Genomic DNA, 25,320 nt, shown 5'->3' with positions numbered 1-25,320 from the left:
CCTAGCACAGCTCTCTTATCAAAGCACAAGGTTATTCATTGTATTCACAGGTCTGATAAGTATCATTGAACACTGGCTGCTACAGAAGTTCAAAACAGGCAGGAAACACCTGCAGGTTTCCTCATAGAATCAAGAAGTTTACCTGAGGAGCGTTCACAGCAGCTCTGACACTTTAGTAGAAGCTGATCTTACAGCCATGATCCAAGAAAAATCAGTTCTAACACATCATTTCTTTTACCATTCCACTAGAGACTCTCCTGATTCCTTGTGGGGTTGAACTTTAATGCAATAAATACACAGACCTCAATTCCCACTTATTATGAGTTAAAATTCTTCTCCAAAAGACAGTTTTTTCTCTTTCATCAAAATTTCTCCTAACAAAGATGAAAAAGAATATACTATGTGTTTCCTTTTGAAATTTTCTGCTGTCACTAGCTGGTTTACTTCATTCAGCAAAGAGCCCACACTCTACTTGATCAGAACAGTAGTTCAGGGACTGAGCTGTAGGAAGCACTGGAATTGGTGTTTTCAATAGCTGACAACAAGCTTAAAGAAGGGTTAGAATTCATTCAAGGGCAACCTTGCAAACCCAGGGCCAGCTCACTCCAGTCATCTCCTTCACTTTTCAAATCAAGACTATCATGGAAGGGAAAGCAACAGGACACTGCTTACTGAAGTACACCTGCCAGAACTGGAAGTAGATCCTCCAGCATCATTAGATACTTGGAAAATTTATTCACATGCTAGGGTGATCAAAGTAGCTGAGGAATATCTGGCACATTTCTTGGATTATTTGTTCAAACTCTTGAGTATTTTGTACAGTCAGGCACCTGTATCAAACAAAAAGGTGTTGATCTGTTGGAGGGTGATGGGGCTCTGCAGAGGGACCTTGACCAGCTGGACAGATGGGCAGAGTCCAACGGGATGGCATTTAACAAGTCCAAGTGCCGGGTGCTGCACTTTGGCCACAACAACCCCAAGCAGAGCTACAGGCTGGGGTCAGAGTGGCTGGAGAGCAGCCAGGTGGAAAGGGACCTGGGGCTGCTGGGTGACAGCAGCTGAACAGGAGCCAGCAGTGTGCCCAGGTGGCCAAGAAGGCCAATGGCATCCTGGCCTGCATCAGGAATAGTGTGGCCAGCAGGAGCAGGGAAGTCATTCTGCTCTGTGCTCAGCACTGGTGAGGCCACATCTGGAGTCCTGTGTCCAGTTCTGGGCTCCTCAGTTTAAGAAGGATATTGAGATACTTGAACTGTCCAGAGAAGGGCAACGAGGCTGGTGAGAGGCCTTGAGCACAAGTCCTATGAGGAGAGGCTGAGGGAGCTGGGGGTGTTCAGCCTGGAGAAGAGGAGGCTCAGGGCAGACCTCATTGCTGTCTACAACTACCTGAAGGGAGGTTGTAGCCAGGTGGGGGTTGGTCTCTTCTCCCAGGCAAGCAGCAGCAGAACAAGAGGACACAGTCTCAAGCTGTGCCAGGGGAGGTTTAGGCTTGAGGTGAGGAGAAAGTTCTTCATGAAGAGAGTTGTTAGATGTTGGAATGTGCTGCCCAGGGAGGTGGTGGAGTCACCATCCCTGGAGGTGTTCAAAAGGGGATTGGACGTGGCACTTGGTGACATGGTTTAGTGGTCATGAGGGCTTGGGTGACAGATTGGACTTTGATGACCCTTGAGGTCTTTTTCACCCTTACTGATTCTGTGTGATTCTGTGTGTGAAGAAGTGTGTCCCGGTCCTCTGAAAATGTTTTATATGGATTAGAGGGGAGGAGGAATGCTGATTCTGTTGTCTCCCTTATCCATCCATGACACAGCTTCCTAAAGACTGTGAAGGGGAAAGGGAAGTGTCAGTTACCTCTCACAAATATATAGTGGGGACATTAAAACAGCTGTTTCTGATAATGGAGTGAGGAAGAACCACAAACCTAATTCAAGACCTCCTAATAAAAAGTAGGTTTTCTAGTGAAGAAACAGCAAAAGACTCAGTTTAAGGATTGGGGTTGGACCTTCACAAATCTGACCTGGTCAAGTACACTTAAAAGGTGGAGTGAATTTTGCTTAATATGCCTCCCCTCTAGGACATTTACTGAACTAGAGAGGAGTTACTGAGAAGAGAACCACAATGGAAACAAAACTGAAAATTTGATCCCAATCAAAGACATGAAAGATTTTTACAGCACCTCCAGTTCTGCTGACAGCTGAACTTCAGGAATATGAAGACATGACTTGTGTTTGTGTTCATCTTATTTTTACCCATTTAAATTTCAGCCAACACAGTGATTTTCAGAAAAGAGAAACAAAAATCCTAAGAGAGGAGACAGTTACCAGAGACAAGGCAAGTTCAGGTGTTTTCTTCTTATTCATACTGCTGCTGCTCCCACTAATAGAGATCCTTGTGGCCTACTTCTGTCTGCCCTCTGTCTTTCAAATTCCAAATTCTCTTCCCGTCTCCCACACCATCTCAATGTCATCCTTAGCTGCTCTCACACTTCATGCTCTTGTACTATTGGAAGTGGCTATTTGTCACAAAAGGCTTATTGAGAAGCTGAACAGTTATCCAAACTGTAACTTCGTTCTTCCTCTCTACACTATAGCCACAAATGCAGGCCTGTGAAACAGGTGATGCAAAACACGTGCATAAACTCCTGTCTTAGAAATATTCTGCCTAAAAAATCCCTCATCAATGTATTTTGAATGCTGCTTGGCTCTTCATTGTTCTAAGATCTAAGCTAAAGCTGACTACAGCTACAAGTTTCTCATTTGAAGACTCACATAGATTTGTACCTTACCTGTGCTGTGAAGGGTAACAACTACCTATAGAGGCCCTTGTTTTTTTTACCTTTTTGTAATGCTTCTTGTAAAACTGAGGCTAGGTCTTTGCAGTAGAGCTTGTGAGAGTCTCAATGAATTTGTTTGCTCATCCTGAATGGATTTGGTTTGCTGAAGCATCTACTCTCAGAAGTTATGGTTTAAGCACTTGCTGGAGTGTGTCCAGAGAAGGCCAACAAAGCTGAGCTGGAGAACAGGTCTTATGAGGAACAGCTGGGGGAATTGGGGTTATTTAGTCTGGAGAAGAAGAGGCTGAGGGGACACCTCACTGCTCTCTAGGAACTACCTGAATGGAGGTTGTAGGAAGGTGGGGGTTGGTCTCTTCTCTCTAGGATCAGGTGATTGAATGAGAGGAAATGGCTTGAAATTGTGCCAGGGCAGGTTTAGGTTGGATATTAGGAACAATTTCTTTCCTGCGAGAGTAGACAGGCATTGGAAGAGGCTGCCCAGGGAGATGGCAGAGTCACCATCCCTGGAGCTGTTCAAGAAATGTGTGGTCATGGCACTCTGGGACATGATTTAATGGCTATAGCGGTGTTAGGTCCCTGATCTTTTCCCACCCAAACCAATCCCATGATTTTGGAACATTTGTATGTGTATACATGCATACACTGTCCCCAGTACTCACCAACCCCATGTCTGTACTTACTTTCAGGGTGTGCAGGGTGTCAGTCCATTCCATGGAACCTATCTGAGGTATAGCAGTAAGGAGTATGCTAGTAGCCTTATTTGCATTGCCTTTCAGTGTCTTTAAAACTTTGTCCACTGAAACCTAGAAATACAATAAAACTGATGTAGTGCCTCTCAGTGGTGATGGCTTAAACACCCAGATAAATTCCTGTAACTCACCCATCTCTAAGGGAAAAGGTGAAGCTTTCAAATGGCATATTTTTGGCCAGTAAAAAACTTCCTTACTCCTGATTGTGTTTTACACAAACAGGAGAACTAAAGCAGAGACATTGTTCTGCACAGAGCTGCAAAAGGAAAAATACCAGGCCAACTACAGGGAGATGAGCTCACACACAGAGCTCGTGATCTCCATACACACAGACTCCCTGATTCAGACAAGGGAAGACAAGTTTATGCTAGTTTATGAAAATGCTACTTAATGAAAATTAATGAGGCAGCAACAATTGATTCTCTTCTTACTTCCACATCCATCCAGAATAACTCAGTGATACTGATGTAAGCAAGAACAGATGTAGTTCAGCAAGTGATCTTTTCCCAAAACCTACAGGTTGTCATACAGATCCCTCAGGCCCAGAGGAAAAAAAGTTTCACTCACTGCTTCTTCATGTTCCTTCCAGCAGTCATAATCTGTTGCCATGGCAATACTGGCATAACTCATTCCAGCTTCTTTCGCAAGAACCACTTCAGGCACTGTGGTCATGTTGATAACATCAGCTCCCCAGCTGCGAAACATCAAGCTCTCTGCTCGAGAACTGAAGCGTGGGCCCTCGATTGTGACCATTGTCCCCTTGGAATGGCACTGGAGCCCAAGCTTCTTGGCAGTCTCAATAAGAACCTGCAAAATACGTCAAGACCAAGAAATGGAAATAATTCCCCCGGTGCACTGCTTTTGTGTCCCATCAAAAAGAACTTAGGTACAAATGAAATTAGCTTTACGTACAAAGCAGTCAAGTTTCATATGGCTACAGCCATCCAAAACCGAGGACAAGTTTCAGTTTCCTCATCCAGGAAGAGAAATCAGTAGTCCTACTAAGAGGAATGATCTTGAACTCATCTGATTTTGATAGTATTAGCTGGATCACTGTTTTCAAAGCAGACCAAGAAGACTGGAAACCAGAAAGTTTTCACATGATAGTTAGGCTGTGGTTACACTGAGAAGAGAATGGTGAAGAGCCTCCACTGAGGACCACACTGCCACATTATAGAATGGTGGGGAAGGGATCTCTGGAGATCTAGTCCAACCCCCTAGCTAAAGCAGGGTCACCTGCAGCAGACTGCCCAGCATCACTGGGCAGGTGGGTTTGGAATTTCTCCAGAGAAGAAAACTCCACAACCTCTCTGGACAGCCTAGGTGCGCCAGGGCTCCAGGACCCTCATACCAAATAATTTTTTTTATGTACAGGTGAAAAAACCCCTCCACATGGTGGAGTTAAGACCATGGTCACAACAACAATAGGAAAGCTGGCTTTTTTAAAGTAAAACTTTACAAGTACATGCTTCAAAGGCCACTCAGGGAATTGGGAGAGAAGTTATTACCACACTTTCCCATGCTAGTGACTGTACACTTTACATACACCACGTACATCCCACTAGTCTTTATGGTTCCAGTAAGTCCTTGTATATGGCAGAATCATCACCGCTTTCTCTCTTGGTCAATGGCCTAGGTAACAACAGTTGACAGAGTGGGAGTAAGAGTGAACCAGCATGAAAAAATTGGACTAGGACACTCAAAACTGTTCTGAGTAGGAACAGGGCTGCTGGAGAGGGACTATTCATAAGGGCTTGTGGTGACAGGACAAGGGGCAATGGTTTCAAATTAGAGTAGAATAGGTCTAGGTTAGACATTAGGAAGAAGTTCTTTACCATGATGGTGGAGAGACACTGAAAGAGGTTTTCCAGAGAGGTTGTGGACACCTCATCCCTAGAAGTGTTTAAGACTTTAAGACCAGGCTGGATGAGGCTTTGAGCAACCTGATTTAGTAGGAGGTCACAAGAGAAGCCTGCACTCCAGATGGTTGGTTGACCCACCATACACAGGTGCAATGAGCAGTGATAACTTGAGTTTGCTGACCTTGTAGGGTGCCTCCTCACTGCCATGTGCATCAGTGGATTGTGTGCAGCAGTACAAGTACACACAAAGCTGGATTACCCACATCTCCCATTGTAGATGCATGTAAACAGGTCACCCCTGTGTGGTGGTTTTAAGGCTATGCCCTTAATTTCTTCTCAGAGAGTTCGAGCAGAAAGGTAAAAGAGTGTAAATAAATCACAATTGGGTGTGAGAAAGCAAAATAATGATTATTCTAAACAATTCCGTTGGAGAGAGAGAAAAGTTTAAGAGTCAGTACTCAAAACAAAGTACAGGCAGTCTCTCAGTCTCTGTCTGGTGTTTCTCTGCTGGGCAGTCTGCATTTCTCTTCTGGCTTAGCTTCAAAGGTAACACGCTTACATACTGACCTTGAAAAGCTAAGTTTAACAACCTCTCTGCTTCTTGTCTTTCTTCCTTCTGCCAGGGGAGTCTGGGGAAGGCAGGGAAGGGGGGAAGGCGGGTGGGGCAGCTTTCCTGGCTTTGGCCAGGAGGGTTTTGTGCTGTTTCTGTTAATTGTACATATCTGTAAATACTGTATATTTATATATATTAATTGCATTCCATTGTAGACTGTAGTTTTGTCTGTAAATACAACCTCATTTGCTTCTGAACCGAGCTAGTCTGGAGTTGTTAATGTGGGAGGGGAATTTCAGCCCACCACACTACAACACCCTGCACTCCCGGCCCACAGTGGGTGTGCATCTAAACCCCTGTGTGCCGAGATGGGTGTTCGTGCATGAATATGCACTGTCTGAACGTGTGTCAGGGTAAGGCAGAGCTTCTGGGGATTAGCCACAGAAAGACACTTAGAAATCTGTAGGTGATTACTAGCATAGAATCACAGAATGGTTTGGGTTGGAAGGGACCTTGAAGATCATCTAGTTCCAACCCTTCTGCCATGGGCAGGGACATCTACTAGATCTCCTACACCTCCAACCTGCCCTTGAACACTTCTAGAGTTGGATGCTTCACAGTTTCTCTGGACATACGTTCCAGTGCCTCACCTCATAGAATCATAGAATCAACCAGGTTGGAAGAGACCTCCAAGATCATCCAGTCCAACCTATCACCCAGCCCTATCCAATCAACTAGACCATGGCACCAAGTGCCTCATCCAGTCCTCTCTTGAACATCTCCAGGGTTAGCAACTCCACCACCTCCCTGGGCAGCACATCCCAATGGGCAATCTCTCTCTCTGTGAAGAACTTACTCCTCACACCCAGCCTGTACCTCCCCTGGCACAGCTTGAGACTGTGTCCTCTTGTTCTGCTGCTGGTTGCCTGGCAGAAGAGACCAACCCCCACCTGGCTACAACCTCCCTTCAGGTAGCTGTAGACAGCAATGAGGTGTGCCCTGAGCCTCCTCTTCTCCAGGCTGAACACCCCCAGCTCCCTCAGCCTCTCCTCACAGGGTTTGTGCTCCAGGCCCCTCCTCAGCTTCATTGTCCTTCTCTGGACACATTCCAGTACCTCAACATCTCTCTTGAATTGAGGAGCCCAGAACTGGACACAGAACTCAAGATGTGGCCTGACCAGGGCTGTGTACAGGGGAAGAATAACCTCCCTTGTCCTGCTGGCTACACTATTCCTGATCCAGGCCAGGATGCCATTGGCTCTCTTGGCCACCTGGGCACACTGCTGGCTCATGTTCAGCTACTATCAACCAGCACCTCCAGGTCCCTCTCTGCCTGGCTGCTCTCCAGCCACTCTGTCCCCAGCCTGTAGCACTGCCTGGGGTTGTTGTGGCCAAAGTATAGAACCCTGCACTGAGCCTTGTTCAATCTCATCCCATTGGCCTCTGCTCACCCATCCAGCCTGTCCAGGTCCCTCTGCAGAGCCCTTCTACCCTCCAACAGATCAACACCTGCTCCTAACTTGGTGTCATCTGCAAACTTACTGATGATGCACTCAATCATCAGTAACATCACTCAATCAATTGTCCAGATCATCAATAAAGATATTGAACAGGATGGGGCCCAGCAGTGATCCCTGGCGGACACCACTAGTGACTGGCTGCCAGCTGGATGTGGCACCATTCACCACCACTGTCTGGGCCTGGCCCTCCAGCCAGTTCTTGACCATTTCAGAGTGAATCTGTCCAAACCACGAGCTGCCAGCTTTGCCAGGAGCTTCCTGTGGCAGACAGTGTCAAAGGCTTTGCCTGAAGCCCAGACAGACTACATCCACAGCCTGCCCCACATCCACCAGGTGGTAACCTGATCATAAAAGCAGATCAGGTTGGTCAGGCAGGACCTGCCCCTCCTGAATCCATGCTGGCTGGGCCTGATCCCTTGACCACCCTGTAGGTTCTTTGTGATTGCACTCAAGATGACCTGTTCCATAACCTTGCCTGGCACTGAGGTCAGGCTGACAGGTCTGGAATTTCCTGGTTCCTCCTTCATGCCCTTTTTGTGGATGGGCATCACATTGGCCAGCCTCCAGTCATCAGGGACCTCTCCAGTGAGCCAGGACTGCTGATAAATGATGACAGAGAAGAATTTGTTCCTAATGTCTAATCTAAGTCCATCTTCTCCAGTTTTAAGCCATTACCCCTTGTCCTATTGCTACATGCCTTTGTAGAAAGTCCCTCTCCAGCTATACTGTAGAAATACTGGAATGCACGTGCTAGAAAGTCAGCCTGGAGACTTCTCTTCCCCAGACCCAACAACCCAAACTCTCTCAGACTGTCTTCACAGTAGAGGTGTTTCACCTCTCTGATCCTCTTCATGGCCATCTTCTGGACTTACACTAACAGTTGTATGTCCTTCCTGTCTTGGGAGCTCCAGAACTGGACACAGTACTCTAAGTGTAGTAACATGCTGTAAATTAAGCTAATATTAATCACACTTGATCACACAGTTGGACTTGATGACCTTAAAGGTCTTTTCCAACCTACATGATTATATGATTCTAATATTGGAGTTTACTGCTGATACTAATTCTGAATGTGATTCACTGATTGCCAGTTAATTACACATTGTCAATAAATCAGTAGGCAACTTCAGCTGTGATTTGACTTAAACCACAGCTGGGAAATGGATTTCCAGAACTCTTTACAATGACCCAGGTTTGCTCCTATAAGTTGTTGCAGTGAGCCCCAGTTTCTGAAAGCAGCAATAACCAAGGCACCCTACATTACTTAACAATTTGCAAGTGGATAAAAAAGATAATCCAGATAAGAAAGAGATAATCCAGAGTCTCACTAAATTTACAGTGTATAGACCAAATAAAACAGAGTATTCTCTTCTGTTTGCACAAGTGTGATTTAATACAAAGGTTTCAGATGTTTTCCATGAAAAAAATTCTTGAACAGTCTGCAACATTAATATTTTTTGCTTTATTGTTGTATTCATCAACGAAATTCCCCTGAATTAGGATAAACTGGGCAGAGATAGTTCCAGGAAAAAAAAAAAAAAAGAAGTTTAAGTCAGTTTTATCTGTTATTTTCAAATGAAGTGAAAGTATCCCTTTTCAGCCTCACTAAGAGCTCAAACCCACATGTTCTTTAAAACAGCTGTTAAGCTGATTAGAATGCATAGGCTAACCAGATAATGATGACATGTGAGACTGGGAAGTACCTAAATGTTTTTTCTGTGTTTGAAAAGGAGCATTTCTCTGTTGGGCTTTTCAAAAACATGCAATACCCACAGAACATTGTCCCTAGCTACTTAACAACCAAATGAAAACTACCTTTGATGTACGTTTCCTGAAACCTCAGGAAATGGCTTATGCAGATCTACTTTCTTGAACAATAAGAGACACAGTGAGAAGGATTGCCCAGCACCTCAGCAGTAACGCTAGTGTTGATTCAGTTCAGGAAGCAAGCAGTTAGCTTTAAATAAACTCATTGCATCTGCTGTGACATGACATCATGCTCATGAATCACTGAGCAACTATATGCCAACTTACCTTTGGTAAGAGCGATGTGGCTGGGTTCTTGTTGCACTAAAGATGTAAAGTGCTTTCCATAATTTGGTGCTCAGTGGAAGAAAGGCAAAAGCATGGACATGGACAATATGTAATGGTGTGTTTCCTCATGAGATTCAACATTTCTTTACTTCATTGTAAAACATCTTGATTTCCTTGTTCTACTAACAATCACAGAACCACAGAATGGTAGCAGTTGGGACTCTACAGATCATCCAGTTCAAGCACCCCTGCTAAAGCAGGGGCACCCACAGCAGCTTGCCCAAGCTCACAATGTCCTGGTGGGTTTGCAATCTCTCCAGAGAAGGAAACTCCACAACCCCTCTGGGCAGCCTGCTCCAAAGCTCCAGCACCCTCACAGCAAAGAATTTTTTCCTCCTGTTCAAATGGAACCTCCTGGATTTCACTTTGTGTCCAGTGAGTTGTGTCCTGTCACTGTCCCCCACTGGAAAGGGTCTGGTGCCATCCTCTTTCCCTTTACCCTTTAGCTCTTGCTGAGCATTGAGAAGATCCTCTCTCAGTCTGCTCTTCTCCAGGAAAAACAGCCCCAGGTCTCTCAGCCTTTCCTCCGCAGCCCACTCAGCATCTTCACAGCCTCCACTTAACTGTCTTCCAGTAGTTTCCTGTCTCTCTTGAACTGGGGAGCCCAGAACTGGCCAGAATGCTCCAAGCGTGGCCTCGCTAGGGTGGAGTTGAGGCACAGGAGAACCTTCCTTGACCTGCTGGTCACACTCCTCTTAATGCATCCCAGGAGACCACTGGCCTTCTTGGCCATAAGAGCACACTGGTGGCTCCCAGGTTCTTCTCCATGGAGCTCCTTTCCAGCAGGTCAGACCCTAACCTGTCACGGTGAAGGGGGTTGTCCCTCCCCAGGTGCATGACCTAATGGCCTTGTTGAAGTTCATGAGGTTCCTCTCAGGCCAGCCCTCCAGCCTGTCCAGGTCTGGCTGAATGCAGCAAAGCCTGAAGGGGTGTCAGCCACTCTTGTATCATCAGCAAACTTCATTTGATGAAGTTTTGAAAAAGCCTGCATCCAGTCCTGACTCTGGGGAACACAGCTGGCTACAGGCCTCCAACTAGGCTGCTGCAGACCTGCTGGTGGGCACCTCAGAACCATACTGGGTCTGGAAAAATAACAAAAATATCTTAAAAGAGCACTGAAGTGAATTGGTGGCAAGTAGCTCTGCAGTACCAATACTGATGCATGCTCTGGGTACAGATTTGGACATCTGCTTCACAATGCAGTGTAGTGACCAACTGCACAGACAGCAAATCTCTTAGATGGACATGGCATGCTTTGATCAGAAGCTATAAGGAGGTTAATTCTCCGTGGTCACAGGAATGCTGTAAGCACCAGTATAATATATACAGTTCAATCTTCACCTTCCCCAGGTGAACAGTGGCATATTGAATCATAGCCCTGTGCCAGGAACTTAGAAAGGTGACAGAGAAGTGTTTTACACCACTTTTTCTATGTGTTTTTGAAGCCTGAAAAGCTTGAAGTGACAAAACTAAGAAGAATAAAAGGCTACTGTAATATGGCTTGCTTCTACATTTAGCATCATTTAAGTCTTAAGTCTCTCCATCCACTGCTATAATGCACAAAAAAGCATAAATCCAATAATGTAATTTCTATGAATGCTAAAGTCCTGTTTATTTGGTCCTTTGTATTAAGTACGCAGAGAGCCTCTACCACAGGTGTAGTTTTATTCAGAAAAAGGAACTAATACCTAATTCTACCTTCCTGCTTTGTCCATGTCGTTGTTTTCTTGGTTTGTGACCTAATAAATACAGACATTTTGCCCTGTCACTAAGACCCCAGGGAAATATAAGTTGCTAACTGACATCTTCTCTACCTCTACCCTTAGGGAGACACAAGGTCTTTTACTCCCCATGACTTCCAAATGTTACATTTTTCCTTAATACTGTAACATATCTGAGAAACAGGAATAAAGAGATGCAGATTTCTTCTGTATTCTAAGAATGCATAATGAGACTACTATGGAGCTGAAGGCTCCAACCCTGGAAGTGTTCAAGGCCAGGTTGAATGGGGCCTTCAGCAACCTGTTCTAGCAGGAGGTGTCCCTGCCCATGGCAAGGGGATTGGAACTAGATGATCTCTAAGGTTCCTTCCAACCCAAAGCATTCTATGATTCTATGACACTATGAGTAAGAGCCATAAAAAAACATTTCTAACCACAATCACAACATTCACTAACCTCTCTGGTTTTGGTGCAGAATGGCTCTGCCATTGGAATATGACATACTCCTGGAAGAGTGGAATGCTGCCCATCATATAAAGTACAATGTCTTTTTGTTGTCCTAAAAAAGAGAAAACATGCTCAGAGAGATGAACAGGGAGAAAACAGAAGAAAAAAACCACCCCAAAATTTACACAAATCCAAACCCACAGCATTCCTGGGAGGGAACAAAAATATCAATATGATATTAATGACCACCTGTAATTCTGTTTTGCCTTTGTACAAACCTTTAAGAACTGAGTTCAAGTGTATAAAACTGTGTTAAAACTCCAGTAGTACATTGTCAATTAATATGAGAAAACCTGTTGTTAACAACATGCTGAAATGCTGATTTGTTCCAAAGTCACACAAACAGCCACATTATATTGTGATTCTACCCAAAAGAAATCAGCTAAATTTAAGTCAGGCAAGTAATCTCTGAAAAACAAAAAAAAAGAGCACAGTAAACTTTCAGGGAGGGAAGGAATCAAGTCTGAATTGCCACAAAGCTAGCCAAAATTGAGTTTGTTCCTATCATTGCATTCCTACGTGGAAAGTGTGGAAGTTTAGAGAAAGAGCTTCCTGAACAAAAACCACATGTGTGAATTCAACCAGAAAAAAACACTAGAACAGGACATCTTCATATTCTCAGAAAGATGACACACATGCATTGGCTGCTTGCAAGCACAAGAGTTCTTTTTTTTTTTTTTCTTTCTCCTTTCTTGGTTGAATATGCTGCAGAAGCCACCCATCCCATCCCACACACCATCCTGACAGTTACTCACTACTGCTTTACCTTCAAATGCATCTCCCTTGTGAAGAGAGACAGAGCCCTGGGGCTGTTTAGTCTTGAGAAGACTTGAGAGGGGATCTGATCAATCTCTATCAATACCTGAGGGGTGGGTGTCAAGTGGAGGGGGCCAGGCTCTTTTGATGGTACACAGTGACAAGACAAGGAACAACAGGTTCAAGCTTGAATATAGAAGGTTTCACCTTAACATGAGGAGAAACTTCTTTACAGTGAGGGTGACAGAGCCCTGGAACAGGCTGCCCAGGGGAGTTGTGGAGTCTCCTTCTGTGGAGACTTTCCAAACCCACCTGGATGCATTCCTGTGCATACCCTGGGTGATTCTGCTTTGACGGGGGGTTGGACTCAATCTCTGGAGGTCCCTTCCAACATCTAATGTACTGTGATACATTGCCTGCAGCTGATGCAGCCAACTGCATAGCAAAAGCCCTCTGGAATTAAATTCTTTGAGATGTTCCTTTCTTCCCCCACACTGTGTTACATATTGCCATTTACAGAACAAAGGCTAAGCACCAACCAAGTTCAGCCCACAAATAAAATACATTTCCACCAGCAATGCTGCTCTCACAACAGTTTCCCATGCAATTCACAGAATGGGATGGGTTGGAAGGGACCTGAAAGACCTTCCAGTTTCAACCCTTCTACCATGGGCAGGGACAACTTCCACTAGCCCTGGCTGCTCAAGGGCTCATCCAGCCTGGCCTTGAATACCTGCAGGGAGAGAGCATCTACAACCTCCCTGGGCAATCTGTTCCAGTGGCTCCCCACCTGCAAATATTTACAGAAAGGCTTTAAATACATGTTACAATAGTTTTTAGAAAAACAAACACACATGAAAACACCAACAAGCCTTAAGGATATTATAAAATAGGAAAAGAGATCAGCACATCAATAACATATGCAAAATAGGATACAGCTTTTAAAATCAATTGGAATCCTAGTATTAATTTTTCCGTTATGGGATAGTTAAGTACTGCAAATAGAATATGTCTGATTTTTCTCTTTACCACACCCCTCCCCTCCACCAATAAATTATTTAGAACTGGAGGAAATGGGAAAAGTTATTGTCTACTTCCTGCATTGTAGTATTTCAGATGTTGTTAGTCTGGCCCTTTCAGTCAGAAAAGCCCTGAGGAAGGATCACACATACATAAATATTAATCCCTTTCAGACACCCTATGTCCTTTGCAGGGAATAGTCACTTCACTACATGGTCCAATAAAGAAATCCTACTATGTTTAGCTTCCCACAGGGGTAGGTCCAGAGGAGGCCACAACGATGATCAGAGGGCTGGAGCACCTCTCCTGTGAAGACAGGCTGAGAGAGGTGGAACCTGTAGAAGAGAAGGCTCCAGGGACCCTTAGAGCAGCATTTCAGTATCTGAAGGGAACCTACAGGAAGGCTAGGGGGGGACTGTTTAGAAGGGCCTGTGGTGATAGGAAGAGGGGCAATAGTTTCAAACTGAAGCAGGTTGGACATAAGAAGGAAGTTCTTTACAATGAGTAGTCAAATACTGGAATGGGTTGTCCAGAGATGTGGTAGAGGCCTCATCCCTGAAGGCATTCAAGGTCATACTGGATGGGGCCCTGCCCTGAGCAGCCTGATCTAGTTGGAGGTGTCCCTGCTCACTGCAGGACAAAATGACCTTTGAGAATCTCTTCCAACCCAATGCATTCTGTGATTCCAAGTGTATGGGAATAAGTGACAACTGTAAGGCATACGACTGCTTTAAGAAAAGGACCACAAGTGTTTGCACTGGAGTGCAACAATTTATCTTCTGCATGGAAAGCTGCGACTCTGCAAAGGCCACAGTTACTTGATACAGGGCCAGCTGACGTGTCCATAAGTTGCTAGGCAGATTTGAACCAACCTCCAGTTCTTGCTATCTATGAAGACAGCCTTTCAGCCTCTCCTCTCTGCAGTCCTGCTACTCAAGTCTGCTTGCCTGATTGTGAGGTACAGGGCAGCAGCACATGATTTTCAGTGCTGCAGTACAGTTTCTCTGTATCCCTCGCAGACAGAATGAAGGTTACAGAATCACAGACACTTTTCTTGCCTTACTCCCACAAAGAGCCAAAGAGCAAACAACAGTACCTGCTTAAGGCCCCTCTCATTATACGAGTTTCAATACCATCCCCAGGTACTGTGATTGACTCCTCATGAAGCCAGCAAGAAACAAGAAAGAAGGGACTCAACAGCCACTCTTCAAAGACAATCCCCTCCTTAGATCTCACAGTGGACAATTGTGGACAACTTTGCAGCTCTCCATCAGGACAGGCTGCTTAACAACAGAGCACTGCTGAATGTCATACAACTGCCCTATTGTTTACATTAAAACAGAAGTGACCAAGTGCCTGCCTAGAAACCAGCCATGCTGCTTGTAGTAGACATGCACAATCCAGATGCATAAACTGCATCAAGGGAAAGCACAGAGATGCTCCCAGTGGGGCAGATCAGAAGCAGCACATGAAAACATTGGACTGGTAACAAGCCAGCAGCTAAGAACCAGGGCTGTATAGCTCCTGCTCACCATCTAACCTCTGTAGAGCTCTATGGATAACCCCCACCAGACCCTCATGCTGCCTCTGTGCCAAACAGTGGATGATGCTACAGGATAAAAGAGAATTCTTTCCTGGGAAATGGGCATGTATATATTTATGCATAAAGTACTGATTAGAGCTGCAAAAAAAAATCCTTTACCTTTCTTGAAAGGTATCCTGTCTTCTGTAGTGATTAACCCATGCCAGGCACTACAAAGGGTAAAGATCTATGTGGGAAGGATTTACTCAAGCCGATCAGTGCCTTGTAGCTGCCTCTAGTTCTCCACAGGGTATGAAGCAGGAATAGTTGGATGGGACTGGGAGAGGAGCTAGAACTGCGCAGAAAGCTGTAGGAGCTGTAGGCAGCAACTGCAATTTGCTCCCCCAGGGCATGCACACTGCGGCATTAATAACAGGATCTCAGCACACAGACTTCAGTCTAGCTTAGGACACAGATCTGATATATAGTGGTGGACACTGAATAACATTTCCAAACTTTTGAGAGCTTGGTTTTGCAGATCATTAGCACTCCTAGTGTGTGTGATTTTGCTTCCTTCACACTTACCTATCAGTGTGTATATTTGAACAACAAAAGATATATTTTGTTAAATAAGTACTGAAATATTTACAGGGTATCTTCCCTCCTTCCAAATCCAGAAGTAACTCTTGCAGGCTACAATTGTTCTCTTCCTCCAAACAAGTGGCTAAACAAAGTATCTGGAAGAAGTATTTTTATGTCTTTAACTCCTGTTAGTTTATTACAGTGCTGTTACTTAACTGGCAAGCTCAGACTAATCAGGGGTGTTTTAATACTTTCTCTTCAGATTGCTGCTGCTGTCTGCCACAAAAAGAAGAGTGAGAAGTTAACTACTTAACTTGGATGACTCAGCTCTGTCAGGAAGAAGCAGAAAATAGCTTCATCAAACAAATTCTGTAACAGCTGCCAAGTTTATTGCGAAAATTCTTTGTCACACAGAGCAGTAGAGTTATTACAGTATTGTTAAACTCTCTAAAGTGTCTCTGTGGAGAATTTTCTTCCAGTGTCCTTGAAGAGGCAAGGCATGCTGAGATTGCTTTTTATGCAGACACCAGTGTGAATTTTTATTTTGTTCTTTAATTACTAATAGCTTGTTGATAATTCAACACCATTGGAAGTAGTCAGCATTCCAGGTGTGGCCTCACTGGTGCTGAGTAAAGGGGGGAATGATCTCCTCCCTCAGCCTGCTGGCAACATCCCTGCTAATCCTGCTGTCCAAGATACTATCTGCCTTCTTGGCTGCACTGTACATAATCTCTGTCCTTTCACTCACATTTATATTAGACAAATATACTGCTTTGTTCTATAACCTTTTCCTTTTTTTTCTTTCTTCTTGAAAGTTACATGTTCTTAAACCCCCAACTTCATCCAGCCTGATTATCTGTGCTCACAGGAACACTTAGAATCATAGAAACACAGATTTGTTAGGGTTGGAAGGGATCACAAGGATCATCTAGTTCCAAACCCTCACCATGGGCAGGGAAACCTCACACTAGATCAGGTTGCTCAGAGCCACAGCCAGCCTGCCACTTCTCCTGTCATGTGGCTGTCATGGGTGCTGGCAAAATGTGAACTAGAGCATGACTATTGCTTTGGGAGCATCATGTTCCAGAGCAGGAGACACCACAGTTTTCAACACAACATCCAGCCTGCTTAGGTGCTTCTGGGCAGCAAAACCATGCCTACCTTGAGTGCAACCACTGAAATAATACATGGTACTCATACTTATAAATACTTACATTATTTATGCTTATCAATACTTAAAGGGTGGGTGTCAAGAGGAGGAGGTCAGTCTGTTTTTAGTGGTGCCCAGTGACATGACAAGAGATAACAGGCACATAGGAAGTTCCATCTAAACATGGGGAGGAACTTCTTTGTTGTGAGGGCAGTCGAGCACTGGAACAGGCTGCCCAGAGAGTCTCATTCTCTGCAGTGATCCAAAACCCACCTGGATGCCACCCTGTGCAACCTGCTCTAGAGGAACCTGCTATGGCAGTGGGGTTCGACTAGATCTCCAGAGGTCCTTTCCAACCTCATCATGCTGTGACTCTGTGATTTCCTTTCCAGCTCACAAGTTATGATGCAGACTGGCAAGTGCTGGGGAATTTAAAGCTGTGGGAAGAGATTAGGTCGCTTCAAAATTAATTGCTGATTTTCAGAATGACCTTTTGGGTGAAGGATGGTCTCAGATTTTGTATCTGGGTTAATTTCCTGGCTCTGTTAATGTCTTTCTGCGTGACCTCTCCAAGAGTTAGTTTCTCCATACTTCCACCTCTCATCCGTTGCAGATAATAACTCTGCAATCATTCCAGCTGTTTCTTGTTTAGAGCTGCAGGCTCTCTGGGACAGAAGTTACTTCTTGCCACATATGCAATTCACAGCTTGGCAGAGTTTGCCTCCCTTCTCCTACCAAGGAGCCTGCTAGATGATGCCAAAATAACTGGTGCTTTACTCAGAATCATCCAAACCCTGTACTCTTCCATCTTTCCATGAAGACCACTATCAATACCAAAATTACTCATTTCCAAGTGCTACTGGCATAATAAGGATGATTACAATTTAATCTGTATAAACAAAGCGATCAACCTTAATACCTTTACACTTGACAAGATTAAAAAAAAAGAAAAAAGAAAGACTATTGTCAGCAACACAGCTGCTCTCCACTCATAAATCAATTCTAGTATAACAGGAAGCCCTTTATATGGGACTTGCTCCTGCCAGGATACTTAGTCATTTAGATACACTGTACTTACTGTCTCTTACAAGAAAAAGCATTTCAGTTACACACACACACAAAAGCCAGTAAATCATAACCTGAAGAGGACAAACTTAGGCATACATGTTCAGCTGGCAATGAAATATTGCCAGCAGCCCCACAAAAGTTCAAGAGAGACAGAGATCTGCTGGAGAGAGTCCAACGAAGAGCCACGAGGATGATTAGGGAACTTGAGCATCTCCCCTCTGAAGAGAGACCTGGGACTGCTTAGTCTGGAGAAGACTGATCAATGCTTATCAATATCTGAGGGGTGGGTGTCAAGTGGAGGGGGCCAGGCTCCTTTTGGTGGTGCACAGTACAATGGATACGAACTTGAACACAGAAGGTTTCACCTCAATAGGAAGAGAAACTTCTCTACAGTGAGGGTGACAGAGGGTGGAACAGGCTGCCCAGAGAGGTTGTGAAGTCTCCTTTTCTGGAGACTTTCCAAACCCTCCTGGATGCATTCCTGCACCCAGACTACCCTGGGTGATCCTGCTTTGGCAGGGGGTTTGGACTGGATGATCTGTGGAGGTCCCTTCCAACCTCTAACATTCTGTGATTCTGTCATTCTGTGATCTAGTTGGAGGAGTTCCTGCTCACTGCAGTGGGGATGGACAAGATAACCTCTGAGGATCCCTTCCAACCTGATGCATTCTGTGATTCTGTGAAATGCATCCAGAGGTCTGTTTCAGCTAACATGATTTTGGTGTGCCCTGTTTTCAAATGTTGGGATCAAAAAGCTTTGCTGACAACAAAATATGAAAAAGGAGGAAACATGCACCTGCAAAACAACCCTTACTTCCCAGAAGCACTCCCAAGTCAGAGGTCTCTGGACCACTTTTCTATGAAAAGCTCAGAGAAATTCCATAAACCATGCCAAACACTTAAAACTGGGTGCAATACCCAACTAAGACTTCCAGATACAGTTCATTTATAAAGCACTAATAAAAAAAAATCTACCTCTTAAAAGTTGCAACTATATTTTCTAAATATTTGGTGCAGTTGGTGACGTTTAAATGTGTGTTCTCCCCATTACATTTGCTTGAATTTCTCTAAACATCAGAAAATAAAGGAAGAGAGAGGACTGACTGGGATAGATACAGCCTTGGGAAAAACCTTCTTATGATTCTTAGGAAATTAAAAAAAAATGCATTAGCATCCTTCTCCCATTTGCAAGTACTCGTTCACAAGGACAGCTGGCAGAATAAGGAGGATTATGATTTAATCTGTATAAACAAAGTGTTCAGCCTCAATACTTAGCTTGAATTTTTCCAGGTATCAGACAATTGAGGAGAACTAACTGGATCAGACAGACTATGAAAAAAATGTACTTCCTTATGACTCTCAGGAAATAAAAAATGATGTTAGCATCTCTCTTAGTTTTGAAACAATTTCCTCTCTTTTCTCACTCTTACTTTTGATCTCTCTTCTGTACAGCCTCATTATTACTGCATTTTCCTACCTGCCTCTTCCTATGCTTTCTTGTACCTCTCCACTTCATTTCAGGATCCTCTTAAACCTTAGACCAGCCTGTGCTCTTATCCATGTTCCTCTGCCACATGTGAGGACGGGAGATCTCTTCTCTTGAGAAGACTCTATACAAGAAGCTATACTTTAGTTTATTTGAGGCCATTCTTCAAAGCCTGGTACTTCTCTTATGTCTGTTAAAAGTCAACGTAATCTCATTCCCATTTCCTACCACTTTCTGTATCAATCACTCTGCCATAAGAACTGAAGCTATCACCACATTCCACAAAAACTTAATTTAACGTTACCATATTATTATACAGTTTAACCCCATCTGTCCCCTTTCTTTTCTCCCCCCAAATTACGGACACAACAAAAAAAGTGTTACTCACCTGTCAATGAACTGATCAATTATGACAAGATCACCAGGCTGTATTTCCTCTCGTAAGGAACCACAGGCAGTAGTCACTAACACATGCGAACAATTTTCTTCTTTTAATGCCCAGATATTGGCACGGTAATTGACATTTGATGGCATAATTGTGTGATGCCTTCCATGTCTGCAAAGACATGTTTCAAGAGAGTCAACAAAACAAAAACCCAACAAAAAAACCCCCAAACCACCAAACTGAAATCACCTTCCTTCTCCCAGATAAGGAGAATTCCAAGAAATGTATTTTCTCTAACAACACTGGAAGTGAAACTGGTCATTTCAGCTACCTCTGGTACAGCCTGTTTTCCTAAGTGTACTGATTTAAGAAGTAGTGGTGTAGTCTTCTTTTTAAATGCAATTCTTTTTTTTAAGTTCAAGACCGCATGAGAATCTTGAAAATACGATCCAAATATACTTTACCAGCTTTGAGATTATAAAAAGTTGTTTTTCTCTGAGTTTCGTAAGTCAGTTCCACAGACTGTGACAACCCAGGTAGAGCAGATTAAACCTTCCATACACTACAACAAATTTGTAAGATTTATATACACCCTCTACAAATTTTCAGCTCAGAAGTGCTGTTTGTATTTTCCCACCCAGAAAACAGTGACACATCACAGGAAATTAAGACAAGAATGAACACAGTGCTTTAATCTCTGCCCTTCCCAAAGTGAACAGTAGAATCACCACATTTTTTCTCTTTGCTCTTAAAATGATCTGACAGCTTTCATAAATTAGAAGAATGACTTCACACTGCTGTAGTGTTATTTTTTTTTTTCACCAAGGCAGGAAATATTTAGTCTTTCTTATAAGTACAAGCTTTTGTGTTCTCTCTGTCATCACTATGGAGGTACATCACACACATAATGATCAAACACATTATTTGCAACCATGTAAGAGGAAAGGAGGAACTCAGTTTCCCGATTTCACAGAGACCAAAAGGTCTAAAGAACTTGATCAGCTGGAAACTGAGAGTTGCATACATGACCAAACACTGCCTGGCAGGATTCCCATGCTGTCATTAGCACTTCTGATAAGCTGTAGATTTAGTGTTTAATGTTGCAGCTGCTGCAATAATCCTCTTCTGTATTTTACAGGACCTGTTTACAAAAATCTGTCATTCAAAGCAACTCTGTAATTTTTCCCAAAACACACAGTGGAGTTGCAGGTACCTTGACCCCAAAAATAAAACTTGTTGAGTGTTGCATGTGAATGGTCATAAATCTTAGTAAGGATGCAAACCACAGTCAAAATCGGTCACCAATGTGAAGTCCAAGGCCTACTTTGATACAGCACAGCTATGAGATCTTGACTTAGCATTTCATTTGAGAAAATGAGAGAAATGTTGTCCAGCTGTAATAAAATACATGAGCAAAGTCCACGCAAGATAGGAAAAGTAAACCCACACACAGATGGGTAGTCACAGACATGGTTAACAGTCAGTAGCTTAATGGAAAAATACTGACATGAAAAGAACTGGGGACTTGAGTGCACCACCAGGTCATAATTGTCCTGGCCAGGATCACCACGGGCCTCCACCCAAACACCTGGTGTCCGTGAGCCTAGGTGCTCCCATCTCCAAGCTCAGGCCCCAACGAAGGTTGGCTTGAGCTATGTCACAGGTGTTCCTGTCCCCAGCCCTCTCTTGGATGGCCTTCAGACCTGTGCTGCAGTTTGTCTCCACACCTGTTTTCTGGATGGACTTTGGACATATGCTGCAGCTGTGTGTCCAATCCTGTCTCTGGCCCCACCTCCTGTCTGGGCTCCCTGGAGGGATACTGGGCTTGATTCATCACCCTGACTTGTGCAGGGCTGCTGATGGCTCTGTCCATGCTGTCCAGCTGCTGAGAACCATGTTAGCATTCTTACATTTAATCTAGTATCACAGTCATCACAGCTATACATGGTCACATTAGTGTCTGCTTCCAGAGTCTCTTCTGAGTATGGTAAGAGGCCTGAATAAAAACAGCTACAGGAGATGCAGCCTCCTAAGCAATAAACCTAACAGACAGAGGACTCAAAAACCAAATAAAATGCTTTGGAAGAGTCAGCAGTGGTTGCACAGATACAGTTCATCTGGAAACGGGCATTTCTGAGTTTCACAAAGGAAATTTCCAGAGATAGGAGCAGACAGATTTACTGAGGGTATCAGGCACCACATACCTACCATCAGAGCAGGCAGCTTTGCAGTTTGCTGTTCTTACTAAGGCAGCAGACCCCACTGGATTTCCCTTTCTTGACCTAGATAGTGTTTTTTATACTCTCAGTCCTTGCAACATCACATTTGTGCAGGAAACAAAAAACCAAGCTTCTGATGGACTTGGCTAACAACAACACAGAGCAAGATGAAGTCAGAATAAAAATTCAGTTCACCTAATATATATATAGATAGATAAAAAACAAACCAAAAAACCACAAAACCCACAAAAAACCAAACAGCTTTGAAGAAGACTTCATTTACCTTGCCAACAGCACACAGTCCACATTTTTTATCTTCCCCAGTATCAAAGCATCTGACGGCTGTAAAAGAAGCAAATGAGTTACAGTCTGACAATCACATTATAAACCTTCACTGCTACTTAAAAATCAGCAAGATAGTTATGAAATTGTATAGTGGTTGCCACTGTAGCCTCACATTTTCCTGAGATCTGTAATTTCGTACGGCAAGTTAGTCAAACAGTCTGGAACAGGAAGATCAAACACGAGAAAGATGGTCACAATTTCCTTGTGTCCATACTAATACTGATGCTGCAACTCCTTACCTCAGGGTTTCAAACAGCAATCCTTTCAAATACTTTGAAATTATATTCATGTTGCCTTTAAACTGACGAGCACAGACTCAAAGAATGGTTTAAGCTGGAAAAGATGTTTAAGATCAAGTCCAACCACTCTCTGCCAGGCCTGGTGCTGAACTATGTCCCTCAGCACCGTATCTACATGCCTTTCAAACCCCTCCAGGGATAATGATTCAACCACTTTCCCAAGCAGCCTGTTTCAGTATTTGACAACCCTTTCAGTGAAGATATTTTTCCTAATGTCAGATCTAAACCTCCCCTAGCATAGCTTGAGGCTGCTTCGTCTTGTTTTGTCACTCATATGTGGGAGAAGAGACCAAGAGACCAACCCACACCTCACTCCAATTTCCTTTCAAGGAGAGAGAGTGAGAAGGTCTCCCTCCAGCCTCCTTTTCTCCAGACTGAACAAACCCAGTTCTGTCAGCTGCTCTTCACAGGACTTGTTCTCTGGACTCCTTACTGTCCTCTGGACCTGCTGCAGCACCTCAGTGTCCTTCTTGTGGAGAGAGGCTCAAAAATGAACACGATATTCAAGGCATGGTCCTACTCTTTCCTGTAAAGTTTGGTTGCTTTTGCTGAACAGGTGACATCCCCTCCTAAAAGCCCCCTCCTCACAGAAATCACAATTAGTCTGTCCCTTTCCATAACAAATTTTCTTCTCTGTCCCCTTTATACTATGGCCTCCTAGCTCACACTATGGCTGTGAGGAAGAGTTCTAGGTTCCTCCAACCCATCTTGCACATCCCTTCAGCTTCCTGACACTCTGCTGCTAGGAGTCTTGCTTTTGGGAAATTTATTCTGATAGGAGAGAAAAATCCTGGCAGACTGGAGGCAGAGGGCAATGTTGTACTGGGTCAGCCCAGGGAGCAGAAAACACAGGCCAGGCTCCAGGTCCTCAACCACAGCTTCCACAAATGAACTGCTCTGCAGGCCTATGCTTTGCTCCTGGGCTGTATGTATGAGGGATCTGAAATACACAATGCTTACAGCTTCCCTTTTTTTTGGTGTAAAAAGTGTGAGTCCTCTGTTTAATTAGATACTACACTGCATCTGTGCTGAGCAGCAGTGCTGCTTCTCCTGCTCAATTCAGAACATTCTAATGCTAGCTGCAAGGTTTCAACCAGCACTTAGTTTTACAGCTCTTAATTGTATTACACACTTGAAAATTTGCAGAGATCTAGAATGAAGCAGTGAGTCCCACACAGCTGCATTTTAGAGATACTAATTTCTAATAAAAATGCCACTTTCTATTCCCTATTTCACAGTTCTTTTCCATAATTTAAAAATTTTAATTAATAAACATAATTTTAATTCTTCTTCAACGCACCATAACTTACTCAATCATCTAGGTTTAAATTCTGTCATACAGATTTACTATTTTTTCAAAAATAACTTTCTAGAAAACGTATTTTTTTAGATCTGCAGTGTATTTGACATATTTTTCAAGTCTCCATTTAATATTAAGCCACTGACATTTAAACACTTCCTCTATTTATTTTACAGATGGTTTTCTGAACTGGACATGGCCTTAAGAGTGAAATTTCACAGGGCAAAAGCATCCCCACCTAGTTCCCAAGGCATTTTCATGTTGTAATGTTCCATAAAAATGAGGGCTCACAATAATTAGCATTTGGGATTTTGGGTTTTGGGTTTTGTTTAATTTAGAGAGCATACATTTGCTGTGTGAAGTAATAAACATTGAATCACTGAGGCTGGAAAAGGCCTCCAACGCACAACTTAGCTCACAGCAGGATACAAAAATACTCTTAAAGACTAAAGAGGACTTCAGCCAAAATTCCTTGCCTTGTATCAAAATGAAGGTCAGTAAGCTGAGGACCAGATTCTCTTGCTTTATAAGCGACAGACTCATCTTTATTTCAAGCCAGACTCAAGTTTATAACAATTTCCAAAAGATGTAGGGTAGAAAGGTGCAATTTCATTGCTATTTGATGTTCATCCCCACCACAGAACACCACTGAATTCTGGCCCACACTGCTGACACAGCAAGAACTTTGAAATCCATCAGGCTTCAAATAGGGTTTTCTCTCCTTTCTGCTGCCACAATAGTCAAATCAAAAGGATCCAGGGTGTCCATGGAACAGGATGAGAGTTGTCTTCTCTACATGTATTTCCTCAGAACATATTCAGGGCATCTTCCAGGTGACTGCCTGAACACCTTTATTGCACAGGATTGGTAGAAACACGACAGTAAAAAAAGAAAGATTTTGAGCAAAGAAAGTGCTGTTAAATAACGAACTGACAGTTAAAGAGAAGAATGCAGATACTGTATCATGGCTCATTAAAAGAGAGGAAATAAAGATAAGTCAGCATCTGTACAGCTACACGGAAGTGAAGGAGGCAGAAATTTCAAGCTATGTGTTAACCACCTAACAGAGCTAGTGTATTCTTCTGTTCTGCTCCTTCTCCCCCAAGTTAATTCCAGTGCTGCACCTCTCTGCTGTTATCTCAGCTGCAGTCTGAAGCCTTGAAATGCTGATAAAACAATAAAAATTTCCAACTGAGAAATATCTATTTAAACTTCTAAAAAGCCCAATAAAAAGTTCTCAAACATTAATAATTCATGCTTGTATTTAACTCCTTCCGTCTTCCACAAAATCCTAGTCAGATCTGTATTATTCAGCATTGCATAACAAAAAAGGAAGCAAAGAATCCTGGACATTTAAACTTAAATTATGACAGTAACATCCATTTGAAGCAAAT

At 43.5% G+C, this 25,320-nt stretch overlaps 1 protein-coding gene across 1 annotated transcript in view; it reads right to left on the bottom strand.

Annotated features, from left to right (window-relative positions):
* The window catches only part of MTAP (methylthioadenosine phosphorylase), a 37,546-nt gene that overhangs the window by 2,827 nt on the left and 9,399 nt on the right, over positions 1 to 25,320 (bottom strand). Inside the window, exons 3-7 of the mRNA XM_054397882.1 lie at positions 22,266 to 22,324; positions 19,767 to 19,934; positions 11,744 to 11,846; positions 4,105 to 4,344; positions 3,469 to 3,591 (exon numbers count right to left, since the gene is read on the bottom strand). Of these exons, the coding sequence (XP_054253857.1) occupies positions 3,469 to 3,591; positions 4,105 to 4,344; positions 11,744 to 11,846; positions 19,767 to 19,934; positions 22,266 to 22,324 (693 nt within the window). The remainder of the gene's footprint in view (positions 1 to 3,468; positions 3,592 to 4,104; positions 4,345 to 11,743; positions 11,847 to 19,766; positions 19,935 to 22,265; positions 22,325 to 25,320) is intronic.

This window comes from Indicator indicator, chromosome Z (assembly GCF_027791375.1).
Source record: "Indicator indicator isolate 239-I01 chromosome Z, UM_Iind_1.1, whole genome shotgun sequence".
Lineage (NCBI taxonomy): Eukaryota > Metazoa > Chordata > Aves > Piciformes > Indicatoridae > Indicator > Indicator indicator.
The sequence above is the reverse complement of the archived record's forward strand: the minus strand, read 5'-3'. Positions and strand labels throughout refer to the sequence as shown.